An 18,000-nucleotide genomic window follows, 5' to 3' on the forward strand; every position below is an offset into this window, starting at 1 on the left:
TTACTCTCCAGATGTCAGCAGGATTTTTATTGACTACCTGGAATATTTATTTTCTTTCCCTTTCATGCTTTGTTATTAAATATTCCTTAAAGGCAGATTTTTTTTTTAATATAGATTTTAAATGCTGATGAAAATGATCTAATGATGATTTTAAATGCTATGGTATTATTTGCATATTTTTCAGAATGGCAAAAAATGCGCAAAAAGCTGACTGTAATGTAATTTTTATAATAAATATTTTGTTGCCATTTTGAGGGAAAGTCTGCACTTTTTTCTGTTTTGGAAAATTCAAAAGAAATTAAAATTTTTTGGCATATTTTAGAGGTGACTTGTCAATTGTCTTATGATTTGTAATAAAATTAGGCAGCAGGTTTTCTTTTTTGAAAGTTAGTGAAACATGTTTGCTAATATTGGTGATGCTTCTGCTAATTGTAAGCTGTCAGTTTTCTGAGTAATGCGCTTGAAACTTAATATACATTCTTCATTTGGCTGCAATCATTTCCACAGGCAGAGAGTGGCTAGAAACAGGTGAGACTCTTCCTCATCTTTTTTCACTTGCATTATTTCATATTTGAGATAATTTTTTTGTGTGTGTGAATGTTGTTTAATATTCAAGGAAGTTACAATATATGTAATTTTCACTTACAAAACTTTAAGTGAAATTGAACTTTTGTATGAAGTTACGAGGTTTTTTTTTTTTTAAATCTTTGTTCTTAAGTTATTTATTACTCTGTTTTAGATGTTCCAAATAGTAAGTGACATTAAATGTAATATCTCATTGACTATTAAGAAATATTTTGCATATCTTAATTTCATGTATTTGCTATACATGTATGTTAAAGTTTTTCTTTCCAAAAATGTTAACATCATTTTCAAGTGATCAGTAAATGTAATTTCACAAAGATTGTGTAAATTATTTGATAGAGTTGCTGTAGCGGTGTTCAAAATTTTACTTGGAATATTTATGTCTTGCGTGAAAAAAATTTAAAGTATACTTTGCATTAGATTAAGGTAATAAAGTGACATAACTATTATTTCATCATGTGAAATACATTGTACACATATCTTCTGTGTTAATTTTAAAATCAATAATAAAAATAAACCAAATTGTACTGAAGATGAAATCAAATGCTGTTGTGCAGAAATTTAATTTCACACTGTACTGCTGTTATTAACTTGACATCTATGTAATTATTGTTAACAGTATATTATTTTTGCTGTCTTAGATAGGTTTCTATTAACTGCACGTGAATGTATAATTTATGCATTAGAAATTAATATCTAATGAATTGTAAAAATCTATAATTAGGTTTCTTGAGAGGTTTTTTTTTTCCCCTTTTCATTTTTGACGTGTGTGTTTTGCAAATAAATTTATAAAGTTAATTAATCTTAATTTTCTTTTAATTTTAAGGCTTTAGGTGTTTTTGGGCTATGTCAGATCCATGCTTTTGTGGACTACTTGAGATCCCGTTTGACATATGAGCACTTTGAAGTTCTTTTTCAAGCTGTTGTTTCTCTATGTTCTTTAATGTCTTTAGCTGTTGGAGCTGTTTTAACTGTTACTGGGAGTATCCTTCCAAAATTCTTTTTCAAGCTGTTTAATGTTTTATTATTTTGTCCTCTTAACTCTGATTAATATAATATTTTTAGTAATTCCAAACCTCCTTCAGTGTGCATTGGTTGTTTTTTATGTCAATAAATAATAATTTAATGAATTTGTTAAGTTTTATATATATTATGTGAATTTAATGTTTATTGAAGTGAGCATTTTTTTAAGATAAGCAAGTAAATTTAATATTTGTAATAATGCTTATAGTATAAATTTAGTTACACACCTAACTGAAATAGATTTTGCGAATTTAGAAATATATAATTTCTTTGTATTGGGTAGCCATAAAGTTTTTAAAATATGAATTTGAAAAATACTGTCCGCAGGCAAAAAAAAATTGCAAATTATTCTGGCAGTCTCAATTGAGGTCATAATGGTCACATCATGCCTGTGTGTGAGGTGTCAAATAGCTGATACCTTGTATGTTTTGAATTTTAACTTTGGTGTTGATATTTTTAGAGAGTAAAAATAAAGACATTACATTTTAAAGCTGGAGCAGAAATATTTGACTTTTATGCAGTTGACTGTTGTTATATTTGGTATATTAAATTCTCATAATAAATGTCAACTTTTCCAAATCAAGGAAATAAATTACATTTTGTCAGACTGCCATATTTATTCATTTATTTTTTTTCCTAATGATCAGATACTTATTCTTCAAGCGATGATTGGGATAGGCCCAAACACATTTATCATTTAGTTTTTCATCACTGAGAATGTTGCATGAGGTGTACCACAGGGAGTAAGTTGATATTATATCTGTGAGAATAGTCAACTCAAATATCCATGCTATGTCTGGGATTTGAGCCCAGGCACAAAGTTATAACAGCCAGCTCCCCGTTTACCCTACCAACGGGGTTGTGTGATATTTAAAATAGAATGTGGTAAATTTCCCAGTGTTTATGAAAATTTTATGTTGATCCTGTGTATACATAAATCAGCAGTAGCTTAATATGGTTTAAACAAATTTGAGAGCATACAAAGGCTCCTGCTAAGGTTGTAGACAGAAAGCTCACCATCTGATAATAAGTGTTACAAAATGTACAGGCGCGGTAAGATGGCTCCCCTGCAAAGCAGTTTTAGGGTTGCCATAAAATAGCAAGGAGGGCAGGGTTACCACATTTAGCGACAAAATTGGCGAAATACCATGGACAGTTGGAGAACCTTCTGGAACGAATTCTTACCTGTTTAGCCCAGAATGTTCCCAAACACAAGCCGAAAGCTATATAAACCCTGCTGGTCCTCAGTCAGGAGTAGTATCGAGAATGTGTGTACCTCTTCTAGCGAGCTGATAGTCAGTCATTGAGCGAGTGTCTCGAAGTCTAGTGCCGAGGTGGTCGTGAGTGCATCGAGAGAGTCTTTTAGTGCATCGCAAATTAATGCATCGTCGAGTTTTGTCTTAGACTGCTGAGTGGAGAGCTATACTCTTGTGTATCGTCGAGTGCATCGTGTGGAGAGCCTCGAGATAACATGGAATCCGAGAACAACCAAGCAGAGTTGGGAGCTGTACTTGGGTGCTTTGCAGTGAAGCTGCCTCCACCGTGATAGCCTGATAACCTGAAGGCTGTGTCGCTGATCGTGTCAGCGTGTTTACAGTAGTTCATCGACGACTGTAAAACGTGTTTTGGAGCTGTCCTGACAATACTGGCAAATAAAGTATGTTTCGATACTTCATCAAGTGTCCTTGTTTTTCACTGCAGATCCACACAAACCCCGTACGAACGTGAATGAAGAAAATAATGCAACAACTGGTGTCAGAAGAATAGAAAAACACAACAATAGTTTTAACTACTTTTCTATCAAATTAATGAAGTTTGTTTTAGTTACATTTAAAGCAGTGAGTTAAAAAAAAAAAAAAAAAAAAAGAAACATGAACTAAAAAATAAATTAAATGAATACTTGAAAATTTAAAATATTGAAACTGTGATTTCTGTGTTTTTATTGTTTTATTTCTGTATTTTCTAATGCCCATGTTATGTTAAGTTGATTAATTTTTCCTTTCTGTAAAATACACTGTAATTACTTTTGATCATATATACATTTGATACACCATTTATAACATTTCTCTTTGTAAATGCAGTGAGCCCTCTGTAAGACAACTTCCCAGAGTTCTAAATAATTTTGGTTTTCTGCAGAGGATCATCCTAAAAAAGATGACTGTTGGTGATTGAATTCATTGTATTAAAAATGATTTGCTTACTGAGATAATTTATTACTAATATAGCAAATAAAAGTAGGAAAAATCTGTTTTAATTTTCTGAAATATATAAAGGGTGTTCAAATGAAAATGTATGAAATGACACTATGGGTATATTCAAGTCTTTATTCACAAGTAATCACCAGAGGCATGAACAGAACTATTCCACTGTTTCAGGAGCCAAAGGATTCCGTCTTTTCAAAATTCCTGTAGCCATAACAGGAACCAGTCCTCCAGTGTGTCCTTCAGTTTGTCATCTGAGTTGAAGTGCTTCCCTTTGAGATGTCACTTCTCGTTCACTTCATTAATGAGTTCGGCCATGATTACTGTGTTTGCATGGCCTGGTCACGGGTCATTACTCAAACACTAGAGGCTTTTACAAAAACTGGCAGTCCACTTTCTCACTAAATTGGCGGATACACAGTCTCCCCTGTATGTGATCATCATCCGGCGATGAATATCAGCCAGTTTAAACCCTTCCACAGTAAGAAATCCAATAATACCTCACTGATGCTCAGTCATTGAATTTTGCAATCTAAATGCTATGATATCCTCACGTGTGCTGCTGCATCAATTGGATGGAACACACGACTTCCTACTTCTCTCATGCATCATGTGTGGTCACTCACACATGCACATCGCCACGCCTGACACTACATTCGCATCCTTAGGCGTCTTACTACGTTATGCTAAAGCAGCATATTCAAATTTAAACTGGTTTATTTGTTATGATGTTTTGTACCTTTTCATTTGAACATCCCTTATAGTATCTGAATAATTAAAAATGTGAGAAACGCATCTTACGCATAGAAAAAAGACAGAAATTTTATACATTTGATTTGGAAATTGAAAAACAGTACTATATTCATCTAATGAAGCCTTATTTCTTCAAATAGTTGAAACTTCATAAAGTATGCTGTCGTACTAGACACTAGATTATGACATAATTATTTTGCTTACATAATTTACAGCTTTCTTACTGTTAGGAACTGTTAGAATTTCACTGCCTTCTTTCTCCATCAGTTTCTTCTGCTTTTTTTAAATTTAGAGACGGTTATGTATTTCAGAAATGTTTTTCAATCAGTAAGTTTGAATATGAAACTTTGTCAAGTTTGGATGAATTTTACTAACTCTCAAGCTAGCTTTATGATTTTATTGTCATGCAGGGCTAGAATTAATTATTCTTTACTTTTATGCAACTTGTAGTGGATACCACTTTGATTAAAATACTTCTTTTATCATATTTTCATCCACTCTGTTCCAGGCTTCTTTTGCATTTTCAGCTCTTGCACCAAAAGTATTTTCTAAATTGCTTCATATTGTATTTGGCTGAACTGATAAGTGCTATCATAGTAATCACTGTAAGTTCGTGTTAGTTCCAAAGTTAAAAAATACTGATGTAGTGTTTGTAGTAGGACAAGAAAACAATAAATCAGCAGCTGTCTTTTGGGTGACATGAATGCTATCTGAACTCTGCAGAAGACAAGAATGTTACCTGATACATTACCAGCTGCACAGATAGGAAATAAAAGAAAAAGTAAACTGTGTCATGGAATATAGATCTTGTAAACTTATGTCATACTGGTAAAGGATAAACATGAAGCTTAAGAACTGATTTAACTTTTGTTTTGAATAAAGATATAAATAAATAGGTTTTCGATCTTACAGTAAGTATTTAAGTTTCAACTTTAATGAGTTGTATAGTATGTAAAATATTTTCTTGGTTAGTGAAATTAGAGATCTTGGGGGCTGCTTTAATTCATATTTGGTAATCTCATTTGCATCGGGGCATGGTTGCTTAATTATCTAAATATCTGTGCTAAAAATCTTTGTTGTCAGAAGCAGTGATCACTTTCAGATAGTAATTTCTGAAAATGAGGTCAGGAATAAGAAGGTTCATTATATCTTTCAGTTTCATATTGAGTCATCTAAAAAGTTCTGTGGTTTTTTTTTTTTTTTTTTTTTTTTTTTATAATACAGCACATTTTTTTCTAATTGTAGATACTCCCCCACCTTACAAATGAGTTATGTTCTGAATGACCACCCTACCATGAAATTTGTACATTATATATTACTAACTTCTCTACACATATGTTCTAACTGTACTTTACAACAATACTAAGTGAAAAATTAAAAATGCTAAAATGTAAGGAGTTGAGGTTAGGGACCAACAGAAGGATCTCTGAGGAGATTTCTGATCTCTGAAATCAGAGAGGATTTCTGAAATGTCTTTCAAGAAAATGAGTGTGTAAACTTGTCTGAACATGTTTCAATTTTCTTTTGTCATAAATAGGACCACATCACGTAGCCTCATCTGCTTTGCTTGATTTGTTAATTTTCTTTTCGACTCAGAAGTTTATTCTTATATGTGAATTCTTGAAATGGAGAGTGTCTATATTTAGTATGTTGGTGAGGAGTCATCTTGATTGAAATCTATGTGTAAACAATATTTTCTGCTTGCAATGCATAATTCTAGCATGTGTTGTGATGTAATTCTTTTTTCAGTGCAGTGCTATGAATGGAAAACTCAAAAGTTCATTTTCATCATATTATGCTGTTTTATTTTAAAGGGGGGGGCAAAAATGATTGTGAGACTCAAAATCAGACTGTCGGACTCGGACTTACTCAAAGTTCATTCAGGACATGAACAAAGTGCTGTTTCTAATGATTCAGTTTGAAAGTGTTTTAAGAAGTGTAAGCATAGAAATTTCAGCTTCAAGGATTATGCTTGCTCTGGACAACTATCATCTGTAAATAAGAACTTGTTAAAAGAAGCTGTTGCTAAAAATCTTTGTTACATAATAGGGATTCTGCGAAGAAGATTGGGAACATAAATCACTACAATATATGGCTACTCCATGTTTTAATAGAGCAGAATATGTTTGCTCAGATTTCAACATGTGATTCTTTTCTGAAACAAAATGACGAAGCTCCTTTTTTAAAACAGCTCATTACTGAAGATGAAGTGGATGCTACACAGTAATGGCACAAGAAAAAGATCATTGGGTAAGCCAAAAGAACCTCTTTTAGTAACATTGCTAGGTAGCTGTATCCCCAAAAATAATATTTTGTGTATGGTAGAATTACAAAGAAATATTGCATTGTGAGGTGTTGCCATCAAATCAGGCAATAAATACAAAAATACTGTACGTAAATGTCAGTTTTAAAAGTAGAAATTAAAGTAGAGCATGTCGAGGTATTGTCTTGCATTATGAGGATGCTTGGCCTCACATTTCAATGAATATTAGACAAAGACTATTTGGATATATGTATGATGTTTTGTGTCACTCCCCCATATTCACCAGACCTTGTCTACTGGGTTTTCATCTCTTCAGGTCACTTCTCTGAATGCCCTACAGCTCATTTCTTTGGAGACTGACAAAGAGTGCCTCACTAACTTCTTCATGAGGAATTTTCTAGCTCCCAGAGAAATGGCAGGAAATCATAGACCAAAATGGTGCTTATGTGATTAAATGAATTTTTTTTATATTTTTATACTGCTTCATTCATATTTATCATAAACACAGAATGTTTTAGATGACCCAAACATGTACTTTACATGTGTTTGTCAAATTTTTTTATTCTTCAAGTGCTTGTGAAGTGATCCAAGTTTATTTGTGACAATGTAAAAGAAAGTGTTCCTTAATGATTTTAGAAATTTCTCCATGGACTGGCAGGTTTTATTCTCTGTTAGATCCTTCATACGCCAAGAATAATATTCCTATCATTGCTTCTGTTTCGGAGCATCAGCCTACTTCTTGGTCAAGTTTTTACTTCGATCTTCAGTTTCTTGTATTTATGTTTCCAGGTAATTTCATGCCAACAGTTTCTTTTGAAATTATACTACAAGATCAGTATTAACCCTTTCGCGATGGCGCACATTTGTTTAAGACGCTCATGCAGGAAGGAAGGGAATTAAAGGCAGTGACCGTACAGGACGGAGGTTTTACATCGCTAAGCCTAATTTTATAATAAAAATCAGGAAACAAAAAGTTTCACTTCTAGCTTCTTAATTTTTGCTATCATTTTAGATTATTACTCGAGCTCTTATATATGTTAAAATTAGCACTTAATACGTTTTTACATGAAAATATACTTAAAAATTTCCTTATCTTGTAAAATAATTTTCGAAAGCGCTATTCAAATTATTCCAAAGTTTCAGTTGATAAAATCCATTAATAAAGTGTAAAATTAATAGAACAATACAATAAAGACTATTTACAGTAAGAAGTAAAATTTTAAATGAAAAGTGTCTCAAAGCACAGAGAAGTATCACTTTCTAACTCTTAGAAAAAGTATCACTTTCTAACTCTTAGAAAAAGTATCACTTTCTAACTCTTAGAAAAAGTATCACTTTCTAACTCTAGAAAAAAAATCATCACTGTTATCTGCATTAGTAAATGGTTCATTAAGCATACGAGGGTATTCTTCCTCTGATAAATAGCTCCTTTCTGCCATAACAGACTGGAGGTGAGGCTTTCTGAAATAAAAAGAGAAGAAACGGAAATATATCTGAAGGCAATGCAAAACTTAACAAAACTCCACATAGTGACTTTAAAAAACCGTATATAGTAGAAGAGAAAAATAGAATAAAAAAAAGGAATTGGATATAAATCAGACACACGAATATTTATATTAGCACGCGGTGATTCAAAAAGGGCCCACCTCTGTTTACGCTTTCCCTCCCCCCCCCCCAACCTCGCAACAGTTGATGAGTAAAATACCGAAGTCGGTCAGAATATCTCAAGGTCAGGAACCTAAAACTCTGTTCATTTCGAAAGTAATGGACATAAAAGATGCCATCTAGTGGCCTTCAGAAAAACGTTCCAGCTTAAAATGCGTATACGCATCACCCATCCTCTGAATGCAATCTGTAGTGATGCGTGGATAGTTCTTAGGAAATCCATATATGGGGCGCCCGTCCTGAAAGGGTTAAAGCCTGACTTTTATGACTAAATTTGTTTTTGCATGAATTTAATAGAACTCAAACATGTTAAGCAAAAGTGCATTCATCTTCACTGACTAGAAGAAAAAAGAATAAAATTAGTATATTTTATTTTTTATGAAAGAAACCGTATTAATTAAAAATTGCAGAAAATTTGTTAATCTACTAAAAATGTTTTCTTCTCTTAAAATTATTTTAAAACAATTCAAATATCTAGCTTCAGCTTGCAGAAATCGTTGAAACCGAGTGTATCATATCTATATATTCTGTATCTATTTGACTATGTATCTCCGAGTCATATAAAATTTGGTGAACCATGATTATGTTTTGTACTGTTTTATCATGTTAAACAAATTAAAATAATAATAAACCATGCTGAATAAACAATAGAATTAATTTTAAAAGCCTTACTCTGCCCTTCAAAAATTCAAATAATTGGAGTTTTGTACTTTGTCATATCTAGTATATGAGAGTCATGTTGGTCACCTTAATCAGCAGTGCTAGATCTTTGCCTTAACAAAACTATGAGGAATTGTAATGGTTCATGAAACTGAATAAGAAGTGTTTTTTTTTAAACTTTTTCCCATGGGCTATAGTGACCGATTTTCTATTATTAGGGCCATTTAGTCAATTATTTTAATAGGAAGGAACAGAAAAACAAATCATAGGGTCTTACACTTCCTGCTCCAGATTAAAGAGTAAATTTTAAATCTTTATAATTTAGTGATATTTCTCGAGACACATTTAAAGTAGTGAATTTTCAGGACATAATTTCTCAGATCCCTGGAAAAGGTTAAATACCAGGTAATTTACATTGATATTGAAATATTAGTGATATTAAATCAAGAATAAAATTCTGAGAGTGATGTCACACTTTCAGAATCATTGATCAATCTAGTTTAATTTGAAAAAAGGAGGTTTTGTTTGTTTTTTAAGTGTCCAAATACAAAAAAACGAGTACTATTTGTTCAGATGTTAAAATCTGATCAAGATGTGAAACCTAATTGGAAGAGAAATCCACCAATGTAACATTTAAAACTAAGCAAAAAAGGCAACCATAGACTGACTGAGTTTTAAATCAAACATTTTGCAGTAGATCAGACATTAGTCCCTCATCAGAAGCAACAAATTTTTTCCTAAGGTCGGAGTAGCTACAACCATTTTATATTGAAACCAGGGAAGGGAGCAAACTGGAAAGAAATGTATGCCATTTGTAAGAAAAGTAGTAGTGAAATTCCAAAAAGTTAAGATGTTTGAATTTTGAAAACATTGGGAAGAACTAGATTAAAAATGATATTAATGAAAAAAGAGAAGTTTTTGAGAGAATCCAGTTTACTAACTGAAGAAGCTTAGTGTATAATTTTCACAGAACTGAAGTCAAAACTGGAATAAGTGCTTCATTATGATTAGCTATTGTTAATCTATTTATTTTTCCTTTTAAAACAGAATTCATATTCTTGGATGCAAGGCTTTAATGCTCTGTTTGTTTAGCCATTAAATGCCAAACCATGCTGACATAATGTATTAAAAATTCTCCAAGGATTAAGAATTAGTGGTAGAGAAAAATCAAAACTAATTTTACTAAAAAGTAATAAAATCACCTGAAAAGTTGAAATTGTGCAGAATCTGTGTAGTTTTATAATTGATAGACGAATGAAATGGAATGACAAGATTGTTAGGGTTATTTCTATTAATTGAATGTTAGCAGTAGAAAATTCACTGTCAGTACCATGAGATTTCAAATAATTTAGTTCCTAGTTAAGCAGTAGTTCTGGAATCATATTCATTACAAATAATAGGAATATTCAGAAAAAGAAGGGAGCTATCTAGTTCAGTTTCAAAGGCGAATTGGACGGTTGAATCATTCGAATTTGTAACAGATAAAATCTTATTTAAACCTTCTTTATTACCTTAAAAATAGGATAGTGTTACGATTGTTTTTCAGAAAATTCAACCTCAAAATTGTGCTTGTTAATGTCAGCAGATGTTGAACTCGGAGAACGGGACTAATCCTTCAATTTGCTGATAGTAATTATTTTGAAAAATGAACTGTGGCTGACTCAGAAGTGAGGAAAATTAATTCCTCAATTTCAGTATGTGTGAAGTGGGATTCTTGATGCCTAGTTTTAGTGCATTTTAATGCTTCCCAACTGGAGCATTAGTAAACAGTGGTTTAAATTTCAAAGAAACCATTAATAGAGTACTTGGAAATATCCAAATTAGTCAATGAGTTCAAAAGAATTTTTTACAGTTTAAGTGTCGTTAGAAAGTTCAGAGGAAAGTACAGAAAAACCAGATATTGTTAAAAGTATGTTATATTAAACTTCTTCAGTTGGAGAATTGGATGATGTTTGAAGCCTTTCACATCCACAAAAATTTATCATCTTTAGTTAATGAAGTTAGTTCCAATCCACTTTCTCCAGATGTTATTTGGTGTACCCGATGTTATATGCAAAATCCTTATATCTTAGCAATGTTAAATTTTATTTATAGTTTCCTTCCACAACTGTTTTTGCTCCCTCTGTTAGTTTTCATATAAAGTGGCAGCTGCACCTTTGCAAACAAATTTTTTGCTCCTGAAGAAGAATGGGCCTTTATTTGATCACCCTTGAAATTAATGGTTTCACTCAAAATCTATTATTCTAAAATTGAACAAGCTAGGAAAATCAGTTCAAAAGCTGACCTGTGTAAAATATCTATCATTTTAGAAGTTGTTGCTTTTGTCTACATTTAGATCTTTATATCTGGTTGTAACAAAAGTTTCAGCCAAAAACATTCTTAATAAAGTTAGAGAAAAATGGTGAATGCAGTACCTTTAATGTGGGTAGTATTCACCACCCAAATCTGTGATTTTTCTGCCAATGTTTTGGTAGTTTTTCAAAGCCTTCAGCCATGAAACTTAATGGCTGCTAGTCCAAAAACAGATCAACCTCAGGTTTCGGACGTCCTGCGCAGAATGGAAGATAGCACCAGCAGCATGTAGCTGCAGGTATGAAAAAGGTAGAAGTCCAAAGGAAAAATGCTACGGCTATATGATGGGTGTGAAGAAGATTCCATTCAAGTCCGTCAATTTTTATATCACATACGGATTCTTTAAAAGAAATTTAAAATTACTGCTTCATTATATATTAAATTTTTAAATAATGAAGTGTATATTAATTACTTTATTTCAGAGATTTTCATTGAAGATTATAATATATTTCTTTTTTTAAATAGTTGGACTCTATTATTGCTTTTCCAAATTGACAGATGCTAATATATTTATAATTTTATATGGAGTCACAAGCATTTATTTTGCGGTAAGTATTTTTTATCTAGCATCTTACTGCTGTACTTCTTAAGATAAAGCAAGCCATATAGATAGTATTTTATTGTTTTCTGTTTAGTTTATACTTACAGAATTTGAGAATTTTAAAGTTTAATCTTATTTTTTCTTTGTTCCGTTAATTGTACAGTTTAAATTATAAATATAACTCTTAAAATAATTTGCTATTTTTTCCTATTTCTTTCAGCTAAATAGCCATCTTGAGCAATTTTATAAATTATTCGTCTTTGAAGTTTGCATAATATTAATGTTATTTGTTGTACCTGATGTTATATGAAATTATAAGGTATTTCTCCCGCCTTCTTAGCATGCCTTTGTAGTGTAGCAGTCAGCATGCTGGGCACGTATTCCAGAGGTTTGTGATTCGATTCCCGGTGAAGGTGTTGCTCATTGTTCATCTCTCCTGCTTTCAGAAAAATACCTAATGTCTCTACAGTGGCACCTGAACTAAAAGGTGGTGAATGATGAATCTTCATCACCAAAATTTGGTGACTGGGTCCCCTAAAATGAAAAACCCCAGTCGGCCTTTAAAAGGGGGAGTATACAGTACAAAATCCGAGATTCGGACTCATCGAAACTTCCACAATTCCGGATAATAGATCATCAGTTTAAATCCAGTAAGAAGGCGTGTAGAAATTATAAAATTAAAAATATAAAGTAATGAAGCATTTATGATCAAAATCATACATACTTCAAAATCACAAACAAAACAAAAAAAAGTATCAAAATTCACAAAAAAAAAAACTTAATATTTATTTGTTTATTAAACGTTTCTTTCAATGTAATGTGTTTAAGTTGCTTCGTTCTTTGTGCTAATACTTCCTCCCTAATTCTGTACAGACATAATTTCTTGTTTAGATACATTGTTGAAGGTCCTGTAATTGCTGTGTCAAGAATTCCGACTAACTTGTCGATCTAAATTTTTTCATTTTCAGTCAACTCTATCACTTTCTACATATTTTGCCATCCATTAATTGATTGATGATTCAGGAGCAATGTCATCACAATGAAAAACTTCTTTTATATCATCTTCATTTATTACCGCTTCTCCACATTTCTTTACAAAATTCTTTAATTGGAAAATTTCTTTTATATCATCGTCATTTATTACCGCTTCTCCGCGTCTGTTTACAAAATTCTTTAATTGGAAAATTTCTTTTATATCATCTTCATTTATTATCGCTTCTCCACATTTTTTTACAAAATTCTTTAATTGGAAAATTTCTTTTATATCATCTTCATTTATTACCACTTCTCCACATTTCTTTACAAAATTCTTTAATTGGAAAATTTGACCTTTGGTTTGCGATATCCAAAACTTTTAAAATTCACAGATGTCATCATAAAATTTAACTACCTTTCACTGTTATTTGGCATGAGATGTATAGCTTTTTCGGTACATGATGCATGCAAAAGTTTTGTTCAACATCTCAAGTACCTTGCATGAGTTAAAAGCAATATTGCAAATAATTATTGTAACTGCTGAAATAAAGTAACAATATTTATACATCTATTCATATGCATTATTTTCTCTGGAAGTTTTCTCCAAGTCTTCATTCAAAAATAATGCTTATATTTTCTACCTCTTGACTTTTGAGAGGTAAAATTAGTAAATCAAATATAGGATATGTGTGCAAGTATATTTTCATTTAATAAAGTAAATTTTTTTATAATGACTACCGACTTTTCAATTTTTTTTTTTTTTTTTTTTGGTCTTTTTTAAGGGAGTTATGGTTCGATTAATGCTTGTTTTGGCTCCTGTTATGTGCATTTTATCTGGTATTGGCGTGTCTTCAATTCTTACTACATATTGCAAACAGTTGGATTCAACCCAGCATGATAAAAAAGCAAAACGTTTTGACAGCAATTATTTTAAGAAAAATGAGGTATGTTAAGTTAATGAATTATTTTATAAATATTCTCTTACTGTAAATAATATTCATTTTATAATTACATGATTCAGAATTTCATGAATTTAATTTTTTAAAAAAGTGTCAGATAACTCTGTAAAGAAGAGTAGCATTCATAATTTATGATACTGTGCAATTTATTTGTATTTTTCATCATCTGAAAATAGTGTGTTTCATTGATTCTAAAATACATGCATTCTAAAACAGAATTTTAGTAATGCCAGTAGAGAGAAAGGGCTTTGATTGTAAGAAAAAAAGGGCTAAAATATATCTAGCAAAAATTTTTTTAAACATTAATATTCCTATTTAAATTGGTAATTCAGAGAAGTTATTCTTTCAGAATAATCAATAATTTAAAAAATTTTGAGATTCTAATCTGTAGCCATGTCTGTGAGGAAAAAAAGATGTATCTTATATATGGGGAATACTTAAGTCTGTTTTTGTGATGCTGAATATTTTAACATTGTGTTTTTACATTGCAGGTTTCTTATGGTTTTATCATTGTAATGTCTTTTTTCCTAACTGTATATATGATACATTGTACATGGGTAACATCAGAAGCATACTCATCTCCATCAATTGTTCTCTCTGCTCGCAGTCATGATGGTTCTAGAATCATATTTGATGATTTTCGGGAAGCCTACTATTGGTTAAGACATAACACTCCTGAAGTAAGTGAAGAAAATATGACTTGGAAGGTGTTACAATATTTATTGAAAGCAGTGATATTGAAATTGTTAGATTTGATAGTTTTATATGAATTAAACTATGAAACAACTGTGTAATGTTTATATATTTTTAGTTAAAATTTTTATTTGATTTACTTCATAGCATTAATTTATTTAGGTATTGTGGTTTGGAAATATAGTTTTATATTATGCCTTGCTTCATGTGAAATTAACATATTTTTATTAAGAAATTTCTCTCTTTTTTATATGTGTGTTTACTGGAAGTAATGTAGATATTATTTATGAGCTATGATCAAATTTTGACATTATTTGAAACAAATTTGAGCATCAGTTGGTTAGCATTTCTTGAAAAGAATAACTTGCATGGTTTTTTTTCACTATATATATAAAACCATACATATATACATAAAGTATACATAAAACCACAAATATATACACTGGTGAAATAAATTAAGAGAATTTGCATATTTTATCGAATTGCATGAAAAGAGCTGAACTGAAAGAAAAACCACTGCTTCTAGATAAAAATGAATATCTTATATGGCAAATACGTAAGCATACACGTGTGTGTAGGCGGAGCCATAGAAAAACAGGCTTTATAAGGCACGTGGAGGGTAAAACAAATTGCGTTTGCTGGCACACCTCGGCGAATTTCTTAGTGTTATCTTGCAGCAATTGGTTAAATTCAAATAAAAAATGAGTAACCACCAATGTTTAGATGATGGAATGAGGTGACGAATTTTGGGGATGTTAGAAGCAGGCCAATCACAAGTCCAGATATGCAGAGTTTAATTTAACGCCCAGCATTGTGTGTAACCTATGGAAACGGTTCCAGGATACTGGATCGATCGAGAGAAAGCCTGTGCAAGGTCGTCCAAGAGTCATGATGGCCAGAGAAGATCACTATTTGTCCATTTTAGCAAGGTGTAACAGAGGGGCTACAGCTTCTCGGCTATCTCGGGACCTGTATGCAGCCACAGGAACTGTATAACAAGGATTTGTTATACAGTTCCTATTTCCAAAAGACTAAGAAAAAGATTAACTATTTCCAAAAGACTGAATGAGAGAGGGTTGTTTGCCAGAAGACTGGCTATTTGCATCCCGCTCATGTGTACAGACAGGAGAGGCTGATTAGCATGGTGCAGGCAGCATAGTGATTAGAGTATGGAGCAATGGGCAACCGTTCTGTTTACTGACGAGTCCTGTTTTAGCCTAAACACTGATTCTTGCTGTACTTTCATATAGACAGAGCCAGGGACCCACTACCTACCCTCTAATGTTCGTGAAATCAACATATATGGTGATGACGACGTAATGTGCTGGGCAGGCATTATGTTGGATTGCCGCACACCTCTCCATATCTTTGACAGAGGCTCTGTGACTGATGTGAGGTATGGGGATGGGGTCTTAGAGCCCTATGTTCGCCTTTTCCGGGGTGCAGTGGGCCCCGAGTTCATCTTATAGAACGATAACGCGAGGCCACATAGAGCTCTTCTGGTCGACGAATTTCTCGAGAGTGAGGATATTCGACGGATGGATTGGTCAGCCAGGTTTCCAGACCTCAAACCTATAGAGCATGTCTGGGACGCTCTGGGGAGAGCAATTGCAACTCGCAACCCCCCTCCAAGAACCATCCAAAAACTGAAAACAGCGTTGCTGAATGAGTATGACCAATTGCTACAGGCACTGATAACTGCCTTATTTCCAGTATGACATCACACTACAAGGCTTGTATGGCTGTAAGAGGGGACCTTACCCCCATTAACCCATTTCTTTTGTGTCTTCTGCAACTGCTGTTTCAGACCTTCAGACTCCCATGAGTGTTACACTTGAACATGTGTGTGTATTATTATAACTGTTGAATGTTTATTTTGTTTGTATTATATCAACCTATGTTCACACCAAATTTTATTAAAATCTGTCCAGTAGTTCTGATGATCGTAGATCGAATATGAAAATTCTCTTAATTTATTTCACCAGTGTGTATGTGCATGAGATGTGTGCATATATACATGCATGAGAGAGAATCAAATTCAGAATACATATGTGTTAATATTTGATTATGTTGTACTGTATATGGAGAAGTTTGTGTTCACACTCAACTTTTGATTTTTCATTTGTTACCAATTTTTTCCATCTCCACCAGTTTATTCATATTAACATAACCACCTTAAAATTAAAGGAGGAACTTTGTATACATTTTGATGTTGAACTCATCCATTGAATGGTTTTTATAAGTTGGACTATAAAAAAAAATTATGGTTAATCTTTGGATTATGGTAACTTGGCGATCTTTTGGTGAAAATTTGGCGACCAACTCTGCTACAGCAACCTGCTACTTTTTGTTTGGATGCCATTTTGTTTTCATGAAGTAAAGGCATGTTTTTTTTTTTCTTTCACTCAACATTTTTTTCCAACAATCTGCTAGCCGAATTATGATTATGCTAGAACTTTTATGGAACAAAAATGCTTAATCATGACGAAAATTAGGTGTGAAATTGGGAGAAAGTGCAGAATCGCAAACTGCTTGCTGGGTGTTTTTAAGATTTGCACATACACGGTATCATCCATGTATAAGTTGACCTATTTTCACTTAAAAAAAAAAATCCCAGAATTGCACAAAAATGGCATTGCACACACTCTAGACTTTATCCATGTACACTGCTAAAGTCCTAGCTAGTAACCTTTATCACCTTACCAAAATGTTGCCAAACTACCTGTTATCATATTCCAAAGATTAGCCAAAAATGTCTACCTCCAAACATGTTTTAGTAAATATTGACAATGGGTGCAAAGTTTAGCATGCTATTTGTTAGTAAGGTCATAGATGAAAGCCTTCATTGAATCTGCCAGCTCTTGAAACAGGTTGTTCATGATTTTGCCATTTTGCTAAAATTGCACTTTAGAATTTCAGATCCTGCTTATGCATGGTGTTGTGTTTGCAACAGTCATGTAGAGTTCATAAAAAATGCTTCAAAAACCATGTGAAATGGTTCTGCAATTTTTCTGCATACTTAATACTACAACAAGAGCAAATGAAACAGTCTTACCAAGGTTAGGTATTATTTCATTGCTGAAGTTAAATCAAATATTTATATATCAATAGAACATATAGGCCTTTTATTTATGTAAAACAATTTTGCTTGAAGTCTTTAGAATCATATGCAACTAGCCTCTCTTTCACTTTGGCTTTTTGGAACTATGCCAATTTATGCCTGTCAGAATGCACATCGTCCCAGTTTTTACAAAAATTAAAATTTTTAGAACTTCTTAGACAATTTCTCTATTTTTTGAACGAGCTTTTTAGGTCATTATTGTAAAAATG

General features: G+C 32.3%; 1 protein-coding gene across 1 annotated transcript in view; it reads left to right on the forward strand.

Moving 5' to 3' along the window:
- Positions 1-18,000, forward strand: part of Stt3A (catalytic subunit 3A of the oligosaccharyltransferase complex) — a 98,928-nt gene that overhangs the window by 37,621 nt on the left and 43,307 nt on the right. The window contains exons 8-12 of the mRNA XM_035370581.2: positions 1,412-1,568; positions 7,462-7,614; positions 11,968-12,050; positions 13,801-13,962; positions 14,469-14,657. Coding sequence (XP_035226472.1) covers positions 1,412-1,568; positions 7,462-7,614; positions 11,968-12,050; positions 13,801-13,962; positions 14,469-14,657 — 744 coding nt within the window. The remainder of the gene's footprint in view (positions 1-1,411; positions 1,569-7,461; positions 7,615-11,967; positions 12,051-13,800; positions 13,963-14,468; positions 14,658-18,000) is intronic.

Source organism: Stegodyphus dumicola, chromosome X1 (assembly GCF_044657685.1).
Source record: "Stegodyphus dumicola isolate Sdum_Otavi_A_Nest chromosome X1, ASM4465768v1".
Taxonomy (NCBI): Eukaryota; Metazoa; Arthropoda; class Arachnida; order Araneae; family Eresidae; genus Stegodyphus; species Stegodyphus dumicola.